The sequence below is a fragment of the Pteropus alecto genome, unplaced genomic scaffold (assembly GCF_000325575.1).
Source record: "Pteropus alecto unplaced genomic scaffold, ASM32557v1 scaffold75, whole genome shotgun sequence".
Taxonomy (NCBI): Eukaryota; Metazoa; Chordata; class Mammalia; order Chiroptera; family Pteropodidae; genus Pteropus; species Pteropus alecto.
In genome coordinates this window covers 13,847,932-13,866,261 of record NW_006440638.1, presented here as the reverse complement: position 1 = coordinate 13,866,261, position 18,330 = coordinate 13,847,932, and the positions used below count along the sequence as shown (strand labels likewise).

Sequence of the window (18,330 nt, the reverse complement as noted above, 5' to 3'; positions counted from 1 at the left end):
CGAACCCCAGATTTATGAGGAAGGAATGCCCTAAAGAGTGAATTTACCAAGAGACCCACAGATGGCATTACCTTTATTTTCTTTCATAGAATCACAATACTGTAACATGTTTTTGTTCTTGTGCAGTGAAATACTCTGTTGTAGCTCGAATTCAAATCTAAGAAAGATCAGAGTTAATAGAAAACCAAATGGGAGGCAGCAGAGTTACTGGAGGAAATAGACAGAGGCATTACTTTGTGGCCTCTCTCTTATGCCAAAATTGCCACGCTGCGGAAGTCAGGAAGCCATGCTGAGTGCTTTGTACCCCTTGTGTTAGTTACTGTGTTTCATCTGAGAACCTTTTCAGAATTTTTCTTCTGTTTCTGTATTTTTAAGAAATAAAAACATAATGCAAGAACATGGAGTGTTATGAAGCATGAAGTTCCATAAATATTTATGCCAACTCACAAAAGTAGACAATTCTTATTTTCTTGACATATTGAGGTCATGTTTTACTCTTGACCTCTTGAATTGAAAAATATAAGGAGTTAGCATACCCTTTTCTATCTTTTTTCTTTTTTATTTATTTATTTTCATTTCTTTAATGAGTTTTAGATGCTGGGAGCTATCCTTTTAGGTTCATGTAAGTTTCACAGGACTTTATTTTCTATTTTGGTTTTATGAGGGTAGATTTAAAAGTTCACTCTTATCAAAGGTAACATAATTTATACTAATCGTAGGCCTTGATATAAGCTGTTTAATCTGTTTTTGTGCATGTTATTGTCATTAAATTAAAAATACTTTTTTTTTTGGTCAAGGCTAATAAATAGGATTGTATCTAAAAACACATTTTAAAGTAGTTTTTTCATTTTATTTTCTCACTTAGAATCTTTGGTCCATAGCAAATATTTTTGCCCTTTAAAATCATTTTAAAAAATACTTAGGAAGTAATAATACATATTTATTGTAGAGACTTTAGAAAATATAGGTAGGTAAAAAAGAAGGAGAAACATCACCTGCAATCCCACTCTATTTTTTTCTAGTCTTTATATAACTATATATAGGCGGTCTATTCAATACAAAGAAAAATATATATTTAAAAAATTCTGGAGTATCGGTAAGGTCATTTCTGTGGAAATGATTGAGTTTTGGTGTTATTCTTCCTCTTGTGTAGTCTACTTTTGTCATAAAATAATACAAAAAAATAGTAAATATAATTTTGTCAGTTATACCTAAATAAAGCTAGGGAAAAATACTTTAGAGAGATTCTTTCCCTTTGATTTGTAACGTCGATGCATATTTTCTCCTTATCTTTATAGTTTAGTAGAAGAGAAAATAATATATATGAAAAACTATGTGGTATAAGTTAATAAGTAAAAAATGTCAGGTAAGATAATTTTGGGAAATAAGAATAAGGAGGAAATAGTTTATTTGAAGAGTAAAGATTCTTTTGAGGTAAAGAAGAGAGGATATGATTGAGGAAAATTAAGAATTATAGAAATCAAGACTTAAAAGGATCTTACAAAGGTTTCTGGACCAAGTCAAATAAGAAAAAAATCAGACCCCAGAAGGCAAAGGGAACATTTCAGAGTTCACTTACAGAACTTGGCCACAGTCTAGGTCTGAGACCTAAACTAGCCCCTGCTCATTCCCTTCTGGGGTTGAGCCCTGAAGGAAAGGTCTGATGTAGATGCAGAAAATGTCACCCTTGGCTGAGGGGCAGCCTGGGCAAAGGGAGATAGTCACAGCAGTGTAGGCATCTGCAAAGGCTGCTGACTCTGCCTTTTCTCATAGCCTCTGGAATTTATATGTATTATCGCTTCTCTTTCCTAGATTGTTAACTTCTGCCTTGCTGCTACCACCTTCCCCATCCTATGTGCAGCTATTTATCATCCCAAATAAAATAAGAAAAACAACTACCTTTAACTGTAACCCCATCTCCTCGTGCCTTAGCCCCCTTCTTGTAGTAGTAGTCTACATCTGTCTGTCTCTATCTCAAAATTACTTACGAGTTCTCTGTAATGAGTCTCCTGTCCCAGCCCTCCATCGAAATAGTTTTGGTGAATTCTGTTAACCCTCGTGTGTACATTGCTTGGGACTCTTGATCCCTTGTTCTACAAATCTCCATTACAAATTTCTGTCCCTCTTGAATATTAAGTACAGTTCTTGGTTGCTTTCAGTTGAAATTGATCTTGAGTAACCTATGGAAAAAAGATTCTTTTTAGAAGGTTGGCAGACACTATTAATTTGCCTTCCCTGTCTCACTTGCCGACAGAATACTGATTTGGTTTGGGTAGCAGTGCCATCAACTCTTTACTAGACTTATACATTCTCAGCCTTCCTAATAGAGGATGGCCATGTCATGTAGTTCTCGCCAACACATGCAAGTGGACACTGCTGGGAGGCATCAAAGAAAAAAGAGGAGGCCTATACTTCTTGTGCTGGACCCAGTCGTGTGACAGGGTGATGCTGGAAGGTATGAGCCAGGCTACTCATGTTTTTTTCTCCCCATCTTGCCCTTTTCACCTTTCTTGCCAGCTAATTCTGGCTAATTTGGACTGCTCCGTGAAGGCATAACCTCTGGCAGTTTTCCCTGAGTCTAGTGCCCCTCCTGTTTGCCTTATTACTTGTATATGCCTCTTTTTATTTGGCCATATATTATTCAAATTATCTATATGTAGCTGTGGGTTCTTTGAGGCCAGGGAACCATCTTATTCTTCTTTACCTTGCAGCAATATTTGGCTCAGGTGTTTTTGTTCAACTGAATTAGGTAAGTTTGAAGGGAGACTGTGAGTGGAAAGGTATGTTAACTCATATTGCAGATATCTTTGCAAACAAAAAGCATTCAAATATTTGATGAATTAAGAAACAGAAATCAGATTATATTGTTTTGTAAGTCTTGTCAGTTTTGAGAAAAAGCGACTTCAGGTGATGAATTCTTTGTTATAACCATACCTGTTGTAGTGCGTTAACATAAAGCATTGTTGCTTTTGAGCTATCTTTTATAGATGATATGCCCCTTTTACCTGACTCCATGACATCTAGAATCACATCACATACCATCTTTGGCCCTTGTTTCCAAGAGTACTGAGACCTGTATCTATCCCTGCCTATTCTGCTCTTGCCAAGGCTTGTACCAAAGAAGAATTTGCCAGTGTAATTACTTACATCAAGGGTTGGCAAACTGCCATCTGTTTTTCTAAATAAAGTTTTATTGGAATACAGCTATATCATTCATTTACATATTTTTATGGCTGCTCTTGTGTTCCCAAGCACAGTTGAGTGGTTGCGACAGAGACCAAGTGGCTTGCAAAGTCCAAAATATTTGCTGTTTCATCTTTTACTTTAAAAGTTTACTGATCCATACCTCAGAGCCACTTAATATTGGAAAGATAAAGCCTTACATAAGTATCCAATTGGGCAATAATCTCGGATTAGGAATTAGGAGAATATAGATTGAAAAGGACAAACCTCTTTGAGTTTGGTGGGATGGTTTTGTTAAATTTCTTGTTGCTCTTTCCATTTTACTACATGTGTCATTGAAGAAAGATTGCCTCCGTTTCTTATTGTGCCTCAAATATATATGTATTTATATATACTACATATTTTATAATGTGTATATATATGTGTATACATAAACACATATGTAAATATATATCTATAAATAGACAAGTGTGTGTGTGTGTGTGCGTATACATTTTTTTTTTGAAGTCAAAAAGTTTTAAAGGGAATTTCCTCAACCATATGCAAAACGTGAGTCAGGTGCGTGAAATCTTAAGTTGCAGAAAAAATTTGCACCTTTGGTAGACTGCCTAGTGCGTAGAGGCTTAAAAATACAGTACTTCTATTAAAACAGTTTAAAAGATCAGTTCATAGTTTCCCTCCCTGTACCCTGAGGCCCTTTCCCCACCCCTGCCTTCTGTCCTTCTGTGGGCAGAGTTCCTTCTGGTTTGACCATTTATTTTTCTTTTTCAAGATTATTGAGATTTAACTGACATATAAGATTATATGAGTTTAAGGCATAGAACATAAAGATTTGATATATATATTGTGAAATGATCACCACAATAATTTTAGTTAACATCCATCACCTTGTATATTAAAAAAAAATTTTTTTTTTCTAATGGCAGCTTTTAAGATCTACTCTTAGCAATTTCAAATATTCAATACAGTATTGTTAACTATAGTCACCATGCTGTATGCTACATTTCTAGAACTTACCTTATAATTGCAAGTTTGTACCTTTGCCCACTTCCCAGCCCCTGCCTCTGACAACCGCAAGTCTGTTCTCTGTTTCTATGTGTTTGATTTTTTTAGATTCTACGTGCAAGTGAGATCATATGGTTTGTTTTTTGCTCTCTGATTTATTTCACTTAGTATAATGCCTTCAAGGTCCATCCATGTTGTTACAAATGGCAGGATTTCTTTCTTTTTTATGGCTAAGTAATATTCCATTGTATATGCATGCCACACTTTCTTTATTCATCTATTGATGAACATATTGTTTCCATGTCTTGGCTAATATAAATAATGCCACAATGAACATAGGGGAGCAGATATCTCTTTGAGATAGTGATATTGTTTACTTTGCTATATACCTAGAAATGGAATTGCTGGATCATATGGTAGTTCTAATTTTCACGTTTTCCATAGTGGCTTTACTAGTTTACAGTTTCACTAACAGAGCACAGGAGTTCTCTTTTCTCCACATCTTGGCCAACACTTGTTATTTCTTGTCATTTTGATGACAAGTGTGAGTGATTGACCAATTTTTTATTATTCTAATTTATGAAAATAAGTAGTTTACTAAAGGCAGAGTCCTAGAAGTGTAAGTTTGAGGTGGCATATACCTCTTCCTGGCTTATCATGAAGGATAATGTTAAAATTATTTGTTGACTAGTCGGGTGGGGATGGACCAACCAGGACCTATGTCAACTTGAATGGCGGAGCAGGGTCTGAGAGTGCCTGGAGTTACTTCTTCGTTACATGGTGAGGGGAGCTGGAGTGCTGGGGCTGAGAGCTGGTTGAGCTGCAGTGGGGTGAGATGGAAAGTTAAGGGTAACCAGCTGATGATCAGTTTTGCCTCTACCAATGTGCATGTTACTTCCAGTAAAGCAAAGGCCTTTTTGGTTCATTCTTTCATCAGACATGTTTGAAGTGGCTGTTGTGTGAACACTAGATGTCATTCCATAGGTGTTGGGAGTTCAACATGAGTAAATGTGCTTCTTGTTATCCAGGGGCTTATAGATGTGCTTGGAACAATACGGCAGGAGGTGGGAGGATCTTTACAGAATAAGGGAGGAAAGGTTTTGTGCCGATAAAACAATGGATGTCCATTAAGGATTCTAGGTCTTTTAGGTTAAAAACAAAAAAACCCCCCAAAAACCCAAAAACCTTTTCATGTCTTGCACTAAGCCTGTACAATATGTTTTTTGATACTATAATTTTCGCTTTTGAAAAAATTTCAATTTTCATAACAGTTATTACTTTGCTAGGATATAATTAAATTTATATATTTTAGGTTGCCTGCCTGATTCGAGTTCCTTCTGAAGTAGTTAAGCAGAGGGCACAGGTTTCAGCTTCTTTGAGAACATTTCAAATTTTCTCAAACATCTTATATCAAGAGGTAAGATGTGTTTTTAAGCTCTTTTCTTGATTGAGAAAAATTTTATAGTAGCTAGTAGGAACACTATGAGTCTTAGGAGTCCTAGATGAGACCTTAAAGCTAAATGTAATGTCTAGTTATAGTAACTTTTTATGCTAAAATTGTCAATGTTTTTTTCCTTTGTTTTCGAATTTTTATTTTCATTTTTAAAATTTCTAAACAAACACATATTGAGTGCCACTGTTGTATATGTGTCCTACATTGTAATCATCCTATATAGTTCTTCTGGATTCAGACATGGAATAAATAGTAAATATGTAAAATGAATGAAGATATATTAAAACGTCATTACAGAATTTGAGGACCCATGGAAGAGAAGTGTAGTAATAGACTGATGTTAATGACCAGTGTCATAATGTTTATGTCAAATGTAATTCTTCTTACTGGTTAGTGTTAAGCTGTGGGTCAGAAATCATTCCTCCTGGCCATGTTACTAGGGACCATTGAGCTGCTTCCTGTATACTTTTTAGAGAAACCTTAATGTTTTTGTTGTTGTTGTTGTTGTTGTTTTATAAAAGTCAATCACATGGAAATTTCAATGGGTCTAGGTTTTAGAAAAGTTATTCTTAATGGTCCCTCTGTGAGGAGATACTGAATATTTAATTGTATGAATGAGATCAATCCAGACGGTAGAAGGTCCCTGTTTATTCATGTAGACAGTTAAACGGATAAGCCAAAGCTTGTCCAGAGGTATTTAACGCTACTGAGAGTTTATTAATGAATTTCTGATGTCTTTTGATTGAAACTATGAAATATAATTCTGTTTTTATATGAAAGGGTAATCAGCATGCTGTGTACATTTGCTTCTGGAAATGTATTTAGTTAAAACATCTTAAGTATTCTTTTCAGGAGAAGAAATTTTGAAAGCCACTAAAGCTACATTAATATGTAGTCAATTTTATTGCTAGAGATGTTCCCATTTTAAAGGGAGCTGACCTGAGCTTTGCATACCTTAGGCTAGTTCTTTAACCTCTTACAGAACTGTGGCCATTGTGAACATTTACAACTCAAACTTTAGAAAAGGTAAATATGATTTATTTAGAATGTCATTCACAAATTTCTGCTATTCTGATTTTCTGAATTTTCTGCCTTTTGTTTGTTTCAGGGTATCCAAGGATTGTATCGAGGCTACAAAAGCACGGTTTTAAGAGAGGTGACTAACTTAATTTACAACATTGAAGTACAAAAATGATATGCTTTGTTCAGTAAACTTATTTGGTGAAACTGGTTTAAAAATTAAAGAAGGAAATTATCACTTTTAAAAACACCGTTTAGTCTTATCTTGGTTCTTGCATCTAATAAATGGATAGAAGGAGTTTGCTGAAAGGGCGATCCCGGTGATAAGAATGGTCCATCCTGTAGCTTCTTTGTACTTCTAGAGTGGCTAAATGTCTGTTGTAGCTGAAATATTTAGGAAATAACTACAAAGGGCAAGATATCAAGTTAATTATTGTAATATACAGAATTTGGTAGTGAAAGAAGCACTCTAAGATAGGGGTCCCCAACCTCCAGGCCGCAGACTGGACTGGTGTTTGGCCTGTTAGGAACAGGGCAGGAGGTGAGGGGCATTGAGCAAGCGAAGCTTCATCTGTATGTGCAGCCGCTCGCCATCGCTAGCATCACCTTCTCAGCTCCGCCTCAGATCATCAGGCATTAAATTCTCATAGGAGCACTGGTCCTGGGTGCCGAAAAGGTTGGGGCCACTGCTCTGAGAGACAAGTATCTCAAAAGTCTCTATCATGTAGTTAACTCTTGTTTTCCTGTTTACAAAATATGATGATGAACTGGGAAGTTCAGTCTGGCCTAGAGTCCTGGCACTGCAGGTATGCCTAGGAGTGAGCCATTTCACCTCCTGTGCCTTCTGACCCACAACTTGTGTGATTTAATATGTGGTAAATTTCTTCTCCCTCCTCCTCTCCCTCCTCTCCCTTTCTTCCCCTCCGCCACTCCTCCCCCTCCTTAAAAAAGCAAAATGATTTCAGTATATTACTGCAGGAAGCATGTTTTAATTTTTGCCTCATGTAGAAGATGCTATTTTGAAATTCAAAAGTTATAGGTATGTGAGTTATAAGAGAAGTCTTTGATTTGGGACATAATTTTCTTTTTTCTTTTTTAATGAGTTTAAATTTTCCAGTACCCCCCATTCCACCCCCCCAGCTACATTGCAATATAATTGGCAAATAAAATAGTAAGGTATTTAAAGTGTACAGCATGATGATTTGATATATGTATACATTGTAAAAAGGATTGAGACATAATTTTCTATTAAATCACAAAATAACATCTGCATACCCTTTTTTGTTATTATCAGCATAGAAATTTATTTGAATTCAAAGTAACATGGTTCTATTTAGAATTGTTATAAGATGGACACACTAAGGGGCTGTAATGGAGTTCAGATTATAAAACATGTAGCAAGGAGTTCTTTTGCTTTATCAAGTCCATGGAAAATAAATCAATAACCTCAGTAATGCAGAAGTATCACCACCTGGTTAACAGGACAAACTTCCTGAGGGACATAGGTCATATGTAATTCACTATACTTTCCCTTTCTCTACCTTCTTTCCCCACACTGATTTCTTTTGTTTTTCTCTTTAAGATCAGTTTCATCCTACTGAAAAATATTTGGTTTTATTTGTGAAGTGAAGTAAATAATATCCTGATTGAAATATGCAGCGATTTAGTTGAAGGTGATCAAGGATCAAATATTTGAAAAAGGTTAGTTAGCTAATTAGCATAAACCATGGGTGGCTTACAGAAAAAGAATTCAGATAATGTATGTTCACTAAAAAGATAAAAAGAGCAAACAGTTAAAAATGGATGAAAAATCCTACGGTTTATGGTGACTTAGTAATCAAAAGCAGATAGATTTTTTTTGATTAAACTCATTTACTTGTGTAGTGATCTTTAAGGAGGCTCAAGACAGAATTTGGTTTCCAACAGCGTCTATAGCCAAAGTATAAGCTTAAAAGGTCTCTTCCTCTTGTAGAAATTGGAACACGGATGAGAAGTCTTTCTTTGAGTATCCTTTCACATACATCATCCTGTAGATCTGGTGGGCTTGACTGCCCAGGAGGATAGAGCTCTTTGTACTGGTAGCAGAGTCTTGTGCTAATCCAGGATCCTTATCTGTGAGTGTTGCTCCAAATCTACCCTGATAGTAATTAGCGGAGGAGGGACCTCCATCCATCACCCCAAGGTACAGGATTGTAAGTTTCACTTGAACAACACTGTCCTGAGCTCATATGTAGGATTTTAGCCAATAGTTTTGGTTCAAGCCCTAACTTGATTCCAAGATTCATAGCTTCAGTGGTTCCAATCTTGTTAATAGCTAGCAGCATGTCATTGCAGATCTTTGCAGCCTGCTGGGTCCCCACAGCTCCACAGTACATCACATCAGAGCCCATGCACCCAGCAGTTTTTGGGCAGCAGCAAATTCATCTTTAGCTCCTCCCACTGTAAACATATGGTGCCCAGACTGAGGAGCTCCCACACCACCAGAAACAGGGGCATCCATGAAAACTGCTCCCATTTTCTCAACTTTGGCCAATTCCTTCAAAACCACAGGATCAATAGTACTTGAATCCATTAATAGTGAGCCTTTCTCTACTCATATTTTAGAATTCCATTTACTCCAGAATAGGCTTCTATTGCATTAATACAGGTAGGCAACACTGTAATAATTCTATCAGCTTTTTTCAACTACATGCTGCTGGAGAGGACACTACCTGTTCACCTGCTTCTTGAAACTCTGCATGCATATACCTCATAAATAATGAGTGGATAACCATGTTTAAAGAGATTTTTTTGCTATTGGATTCCCCATGCTGCCTAGTCTAGTGAATCCAACTGGATATTGACCTAGAAAACACTGCTGGCAATGCTGGCTGCTGACGGCCGCTGCCAGCAGCTCCAGTACCGGAGCTGGAGGTGGCTCCATGGAGCACCCGCCTGTCTCCTTGTGGTGACTTTCCTGTGGTGACATCCTCCACTCCTGACTTGCCCACTCTGCATACATTCGTTTTCTCTTTGGAGTTACTTGGATGCTATTCATTTATGAAAATGTTTTAAATTTAAATAAATATTGTCACAATTAGCAGAATCTTAAAATTCTTTGAAATCCCTAATTATATTCCCAGGTAGATTTTTTGTTCGTTTGTTTTGTACTATAGATTATAGTCTTCTTTATGAAACACTGGCACTGCTATTTAAAGCTTCGATTTGTGTAAGGTAACAACCTTTAGTGTAGTTTTATGTAGGTGATGTATATCTTTGAAAAATTTCTTTTGAAGGCAAATGGGATGTTTCAGAATTGGTCATTTGTGTGAAGATGACTTCTGCCTTTCAAAAATATCACCTGTTCTATATCTTCTGTACTTATTTTCTCACTAAGCATGTGTTACTTACTCAGATTTTGCTGAGTGCAGGAAAAAGGCAGGGGGACCAATGAACCTTTTTTATTTTTCTGAGAGATGCTGAATAAATTAATATAATTACATGCCAGAGAATACTGGTTTTGCATACAAATAAATAGATAAAACACATGGTTACAACTGCATTCCATTCTTTTAAAAATTTGTTTTGACATATATCACACTTGTAATTAATTTCTAGGCTGCAATTCTTGCAAATAGTGTGACCTTCCTGAGATGACTTTGTTTATTCAAAATGGCAGTGCTTTGTTGGCAATTTAATTGAGGTCTTTTGCATTATTCGTATTCATAAAAGATCTTTCAGAACTGATTTTAGTTGAAATATTGCTTTTGTACAGATTCTCTTATAGAATGAGAGAAAAATTGTTGCTGAGCAAAACATTGCAACTTTTCAAAATGAGAAAAATAAGAAGTGATGTGTCTGCTTTAAACAAAATTTTTGCATTATAAATAGTTTCAATTCTTACATTGTTCTCACGCCAAAATCAAATCTTTTTGCCTAGAGCTTGTATGATTATTTCAATAAGAAAATACTCGGAAGCCTTAGTGAAAATCACCAGGGAACTTTATAAGTTTATTCTGTGTACAATTTTTTAAAAATAGTTTTATCTCCCTAGCCATAAACCATTAGAGTGAGATTGATGTTTGAATCCATGCATTATAAAATAGATTGTATGTTCTTTAGATTTTATGAATGCTATCACATGTTTGTTTTTTTTTTACTACATTTGATGTTTGTAGAGATTGCATGCTTATCCCTTATGTTCTAAATTATTTTAGTTACTATGAATTTTAGACTTGAGTCTAAGTTAAAGTTAGGTCAGCCGATTATACTATTTACCTCACCCTTTCAGCGTTCATTTGGCTCATGATCTTGGCCAAATTAGACGTGGCCAGGCATTGTGGTGCAGTGGTGTTATTGCAATAAGATGGAAGTGGGGAGCAAAATCACAGCTGCCTTCTTAGCCAGGCTGATTTCAGAAAGTCCATTGTCCTGAGAATTCTATGGAGAGCAGCCTCATGATCTTGGATGTGAATTAGGACTTCTTTAAAAGAAGAAAGCAGGGAAAGGCAAGATGTTTCAAAAGAAATAGAAATAGCTTAAGCTCAGCAAATGTGTTTTATCCACAAATTCTATTTAGCAATCTCTTTAAGAGTATCTCATATGTGTTGGGCACCACACAGAACATTTCTGTCCCAAAGAATTCATGTTCTGGTGGGGAAACGGGATTAGACACTTTACAGTGCAGTGTGATAGTGCTGTAATGATACGTATGCACAAGATGCAGCTAGGATTATAGAAGAAGCAGTGTTGGAGTGGTACTCAATTAGTATTTTGTTGCGTTAGTGAAAATTAGTTTTGACTTAATTCTTGAAGGAATGGCAGTTAGAATAGTCAAGGAGACAGGCAGATGCAAAGGCACAAGGTGTGAAGGAACACGTGTACCTTGACTAAGCAGAATTGGGGTTTTCACACCTATTGAAGAGGCAAGAGTGATTTTCCTTTACCTGAAGCCAAGTAAGGCTGCTTCAAGAAAGCATTCGACCAGGTGGGGTGTTTGCTAGGGGGAGAGGTTGAACAACTCACCCTAGCTGATTGTTTGCCAGGGGACTGGAGTGGAGCACATGGAAAAGCCCTTGCAAGAGCCTGACATATGTTGCCTAGAGTTTGGAGGATGAATTATTGGTGTTTGACTCTTGTCTACACAAATATGACAGTGAGATGCTGGTTGTATCTCAATGGCAGGATATTGCCATTTTGGTAATGAATAATTCCCAGTTTCTTTTTGGTTGATAAGAGTGGCCACTATAGACCTTTGAGATAGGTGAGGGTTGTTTCCCCTTCTCTCTCCAGTTTTACTACCAGGCTTTGATGAAAGCAAGCCCCACATCAAATTCTATTGGACATACAGTCAAACACGTGCATTCAAAATTAAGCACTCAAGCAGACCAAAATAAGTCATTCAACCTGTTCTATAAGTTCATTGAGGCCCTCAGACTGTTCTGTAAGTTCATTGAGGCCTTCAGACTTTCTGATTGAAACGTTCACTTTTAAGTACATATAGCAGCTTTCCAAAGTTATTTACCCTTATTGTCTACTTTGGGCAGTGAAAATTTCCCCTAATCTAGTGACTGGAAACAGGAACCTCTATGATCATCCTTCAAAGTATTTTTCCCAGTTCTGTTGTCTGCACACTAAGTTCCTTTTCCCCCAGACTCTCCATGTAATAGAAGTCTCTTGTGTGTTTTTTTTTTCAGAGCCACTCTGTCTTAGATGTTTTGTATCTTGTTTATTTTCTTAACCAAAATATTTTGGACACCATTTTATACCACTTTTCATTAAGAGCCCCTCTCTTTTTTATAATTGCTTAGTACTCCATTGTACAAATGAACCACTGTTTATTTATAGCCAGTTCCTCATTGGTGGATATTACAAGCATGCTATAATAAATGTGTTGTTCCTGTGTCATTTTGTAAAGGATGCTTGTAGGTCATATGCTAAAAAAGTGGAATTGCTTGGTTAAAGGTGTATAGGCATTTGTAATTTTGATACATATCACCAAATTGCCCTTCATGGAACTACCAGTTGATGTTTTGCCAACAACATAGGAGCTCTTATGTTTTCTTCTGCCTTGCTAATGGTACTAGCAATCTAAGAGGTAAAAATGATCTCACTGTACTTTTAAAGTAAGACTGGACATCTGATATATATTTGAGATCTAATTTATTTACTGTGAACTGATTAAATTATGCTAAAGTTATTGTCAGAATTAAATGAGATCGATGTGAGATGCTTTCTACAGAGCCTGTCACATAGTAGGTGTTCAAGAAATGTTAACTATGTTAGTTAATATTCTTGGTAACTGAAAGGGCTTTTGACAGGAAATAACACCTATGTATAAAATGCAGCTCTGTCTCTTACCAGCTGTCTGCTCTTGGCAAGTTAATAAACTTCTCTGTGCCCAAGTTTGCCCATCTGTGCTAGGAACTTTGCATAGATTTTTCTTGTTGAAATCTCGCAGCAGTCTCAGGAAGGAGGTATGACAGCAATAGAGAGGTCTGCTTGGGAGATTGAGTAGAGAAACCTGCCTCTAGGTTGTTAGGTTCTTGAACAAGGATGCAACGTTGATCTATCTACATTTAAAGACGTGCATGCCATTTCATGATGATGGGTAACAGTAGGTGTGTTTGAAGTAGAGGCCAGCTGTTATTACTTGTAAAGCTTTTCAGCTGCAAATGGAGAGTGTTGGTGGTTGAGCTGATCAAAATTGGTAAGATAAATGGGCTGGAAAATTTTTATGATTATTCTCATTTGAGTCAGATTGATTATTTACAGCAATTTATTTCCCAAATAAGATTACCCATTTTTAGGAAGGCTTTCTTACTGAGACTGGAACACTTGAATGTTTTCCATTGAAAAATGTTATGAAGCGACTAGAGCAAGAACCTCTATTACTTATTTAATATCCTTAAGTCTGTGTACTAGTTCCTGCTTTCATGTTAGTAAAAGGGCAAAAAAAAGTTCTACCTGATAAGGATTTTTTTTCCTTGTATCACAATGCTGTGTATCTGTCTCTGTGAGTGTTTGTATGAACTTGTTTTCTTTGACTTACATCTTTCTTTTGTTTTTGGTTTGTCTTTACATTTCCATTCTGTCTGATTACATGTAACTATGCCTTGTCTTCTCAGATAGCATATAAGTTCTTCTTGAAAACAGCAATTGGATTTTTATCTCTTTGTAGCATGCATAGGCTCTAGAATAATGCCTTCCACAAAGTCAGCACTCAGTAAATATTTGTTTTTTTATTTCTTTAAGTTTGATTATTTTTTGTTAAGCTGCTTCTAGACACCATGCTCATTTCAGAATGCTGAGGCGAGCTTTTAGGGGAGTTGGAATTACATAGGTTGGTGGTTCAGCCTTTGGATACACTACATTAGAGGATCTTTGCATTAGATAGGTGATGAAATACCAAAAAATATATAATTTTCTAAGATTTCAGTGTTTTTAAACTTTGAAAACAGTTTTTATAAGCCTGGTTTCATTAGAAAAGGAGTAAGAGGTGTAATTCACTTATTTTCTACATCTTAATTCCATTTGAAAGGAAAAAAGTGACTATAAATCTTTCCAAACTTTTATTGTGAAATTGTTTTTCAGTTAAAATCCAATGCAAACATATTGAACCCTATTTTAATCCTACATAATTCATTTTATTAACTATGACCAAATAGAACATCTGTTAAAATTCCATAATGTTAGCTTCATGGGAAAAGAAAAAAATCTGTTTGCTCTTGGAATTTGTCCACTATTTTATTGTTCAGGGTTTCAGTAAATGTATAAGACATATTTATTAATATGAATATTAAACAAATGAAAATGAAATATCCCCTTTAATCACAGAGGTTTATAAAATGAGTCACTTAATTGCATTTACATTATTATAACTTTACTGTAGAGATGGTCTGTAAAGAGTGAATGAATGGTAGTTCATTTAGTTCATTTTTTAATACAAGAATCTAAAATTATTACTCCTCAAACATGGACTTTAGCTTACAGTTTTTCATCATCTCTTAAATAAACAAACAGTTTTAGAAAGAACAATTTAGTAAAATTATCTTAATGTAGAAAAATTACTTTAGCCCTTTAGCACATATTTTCCCATGTTTTGTTTATATGAAACCAGCTGCTGTTTACTTTTCTCATTCTTTGGACGAATTTCATTTGCACTTGTACAATTTGAAAAGGCTGCCTATTTGCATCGTTGCATGTTGGCCATGTTATCCTGAAGGCATACCAGTTCCTATGCGTAGGGTTTACTGGGATGTAAATGCAGTAACATGACTCTTCAGTGTAAACATATAAGAAAGCTATTGGATAAAGGTGAAAGTTAATTCTTCATTTTAAATGTTAGCATCATAAAACCATAATGTTGAAGCAGCTCTGTTTATGGTGTTCCTTTGTTTGTGTTTTTCGTCTCATGTGAAATATATTCTTCCTTCATCTTTGTCGATTTTGATTGCATTTAGGCTGCAAATAGCAGGAAATCAGACTACAATGGCTGTACCGAGTAAGGGTTTTTTCCCCTTCTATAACAAGAATTCTGGAGGTGGTTACTAATTAAATGAGGGCATTGAGGATCCAGGCTCTTTCATTCTGCTTGGCTAACCTTAATACTCTGCCTAATTTACTCATGATCACAAAATGGTTGCTGCACTTTTAGGCATTGTGGCTCCTTTCTAAGCATGAACAAGTAGGAAAGGACAGGAGACAATACTAGCTTTATCTGTCACTCTGGTTACCTGGAAAAAAAAAGCATTTTTGGGCCAGGTGTCTTAGGGCCTCCTTGAGTAACAAGGGGATTGAGAAGTTGAGCATGTATGTGATTTTTCAGTGTAGTAAGTGAAGACAGGCAAAGAGGGCAGTTGAGACTACTATTACCGAACAACCCGTACAATATTTGCCAAATTCTGTCTATTCAAGCCTAGCTCAATTTCCATCCCTTTTATTATTTATAAAAGGTACCGTTTATTGCACCTTTGGCTTCAGCCGCATACTTTGGTACTCTGTTGTTCACATGCAGAACATTTGTCTAGATCACGATTTTTAGACATTCAGTTCTACTCTGTAAACTATAATGTCTGTTTTTATTCCTTTTCTGCCACCTTTGTTCTTTTGGGCACATATGAACACTCTTCTTTAAAAATCATTTGGTGTTCTCTCTGAATTATTCTGAAAACATAAGTTTCCGTCAAAGTTACTTATTTTTTATACAGTTTTGATTTTAAAATTAAGATCTCAGAATACCAGTATTGACATATTCATCTGCAGATACTTTCCTTGAAAAAATATGTAAAGCACAATTAAAATAACAGCTAATGCTTACTAATTACTTAAAATGTTCCAGCCACTGTACTAAATTTTTTGCAAGCACTATTTCATAAAATCCTTTCAATAATCCAAAACATGATCCCTGCTTTATAGAACATGAATCTTAGGAAGGTTGTGGTTTATTAATAGTCTCACCTCTAGTAACGAAGAGAACTAAGGACTCAGTCCATGATCTTAACCTCTTTGGTGAGCTGTATATTTTGCACTTATATGCAGATAAATTTTTCTGGGGAGGAAAATATATATTTAAGATTAATAGTCTATATTTATATCTTTGGTCTTTGAACCTTTAGATAGGCATAAGTGCCAGAACTTTGGGGAAAATGAGTTCTCAGCAACTGATATTAAAACAAAAGTTAATCAGAGGACACAAACAAATATAGAGAATCTACTTTAATAGAGATGTTCATGAAGAACAGTGGCTTGTATGTGCACATGATTGCATGATTGCATGATTGCATATGTTTGCATGATTTGCTCTTATTATTTAGGTGTTAGTTCACACATCTCTTCCCTGAGGCGTCTTCTGTGACAACTTTAGCCAAAGCAGGCCTACCCCAACTCCGATCACTTACGTGGTACCTAGCATGCACCATTATCTGAAATTATTTTCATTTTTTGTTTACAGACTTATTACCTGCTTCCTTCACACTGCACCACGAGGTACCTATTGTCTATTTTGTTCCCTACTTAACCCAATACCTAGAAGAGTACTTGACACATAGCACACTCAGAAAATATTTGATGAACAAACCAATGACTTAATCATACTTGCTTCTCAGAAGTAGTCTAGTTTTAAGTACTTAGGTATTTCAAATCTCCAACACATGCTTAAGTTAAGAAGCATTTGGCAAGAATTATGACATCCTCACTTAATTCCCAGGCAAGTTAGTGGTTTTCTACCATATAAACTTTCTGCACTTCCACTAACTTAATTTTCTCTTTTTTGTAAAAAAAAAAATCGTATTTCCTGGTATTCTTGTGTCTTCCACAAATAGTCCTTATTTTAATTTTGTCATTTCTAGTTAAGATTGCTCCTATGAATATTTTGTATATGTAAAATACTTTTTTGAAATGACATGAAAATAGTAAATAACTTATTTATGAAGAAAATTCTTCATCAGATATGCAAATTATATACAACGAATACTGTGTGGGTCAAAAATTACTCTTGAGAGTCTCAGTACTATGTACTATGTTATTTTCTGAACAAACACCATCTTTTAAGGAGTATTGAGGAAGAGACTATATGTATTAAAAAAACAAATTATGAAGGTAAAATCTATATTTTTATATGTAATTCAAGGATTGTGGTTGAAAGGAATTATTTAAAGGAACTATTGAAAATGTTTACCTATAGGTTTGACCACCTGCTTGCATGTTACCTTGGGATCATATACTACTAGTTACAATTTGAATTCCGATTATATATTTCACATATATTTTTCTAATTCTTAGATGAAACGGTAAGATATTAACCTTTGTTTTATTAAAAGTTAAGTTTGTAAAAGTTAAGCAGTACAGCTAGTATGTGGCAGAACTGGAAGCAGAGGCTAAGCCTGTATGATTCCAAAGCCTTCGTTTCTTATTATACTTTGCTTCCTGCTCATGACTCGCAGATAAATTCACTGTTTATTCCTCTTAGAATTTTTCAGTAAATCATAGGAAAATAAAGTGGTAATGTGTCTGTAAGACTTGAACCAAATCTGTTAACTTGAAGTGGAACACAATTTCTGAGCATTAGAGGATTCTAAAAGATAGAAATGGAGCCATTAGGCAAAACACAAGAGGTTCTTCTCAATCAGGCACTGATTTCAACATCGTCCTTCATCTAGCCTTTGTTAAGGTTGCTTAAAAACACATGACTGATTTTAGCCTTCTAATTTTTGTCCCTGGGCTTTAGCATATGTTCTGAGAAACAGCACAATAGGCGAGAAAAAGTTGATTGGTATTAAAATGTTAATAACTCAAATAACTAGAGTATGATTATCAAAAAATGCTGTTCTGCACATAGCCAAGTAATTAACAGATAATTTATTAACTGGTGTAGAAGCAGAAATAGCCTTCTCTCTATAAAGACGTTTCTTTTCCTTTGTGAAAATAACTTTTTGTTATCGAGCTTGTCAATGCAAAAGTCGTGTTATAGAATTACACACTAGAGGGTGCACAATGCCTGTGTTTTAAATGTTGGTGGCAGAAACTTCAGTATGCATGAATCTAGAAGCTCTGGAGTTGATTGCTTGATACCTTTAAAACTGGTTTGAATTAAGAAATGAAAATTCAAGCAGGATAAATAGTGTTTTCCAATTCAAGATTTCTGAATAATATTATTTAATCCTGAAATACTTCATTATGCATGTCTAAAA

At 35.5% G+C, this 18,330-nt stretch overlaps 1 protein-coding gene and 1 pseudogene across 5 annotated transcripts in view; one reads left to right on the top strand and one right to left on the bottom strand.

The window, feature by feature from the left end:
• SLC25A26 (solute carrier family 25 member 26) overlaps nt 1-18,330 on the top strand; it is a 142,502-nt gene that overhangs the window by 30,928 nt on the left and 93,244 nt on the right. For 4 of the 5 annotated variants that reach the window (XR_001517389.2, XM_025050696.1, XM_006917488.3 and 1 more), the window contains 2 exons: nt 5,501-5,605; nt 6,750-6,797. The exons of the other annotated variant lie outside the window; for it this stretch is intronic. Coding sequence is in view for 3 of the 4 variants with exons in the window: in XM_025050696.1 (XP_024906464.1) it covers nt 5,501-5,605; nt 6,750-6,797 (153 nt within the window). In the remaining variant the exon portion in view is untranslated. The remainder of the gene's footprint in view (nt 1-5,500; nt 5,606-6,749; nt 6,798-18,330) is intronic. 5 annotated transcript variants of the gene reach the window in all.
• LOC102896622 lies at nt 8,610-9,584 on the bottom strand (annotated as a pseudogene).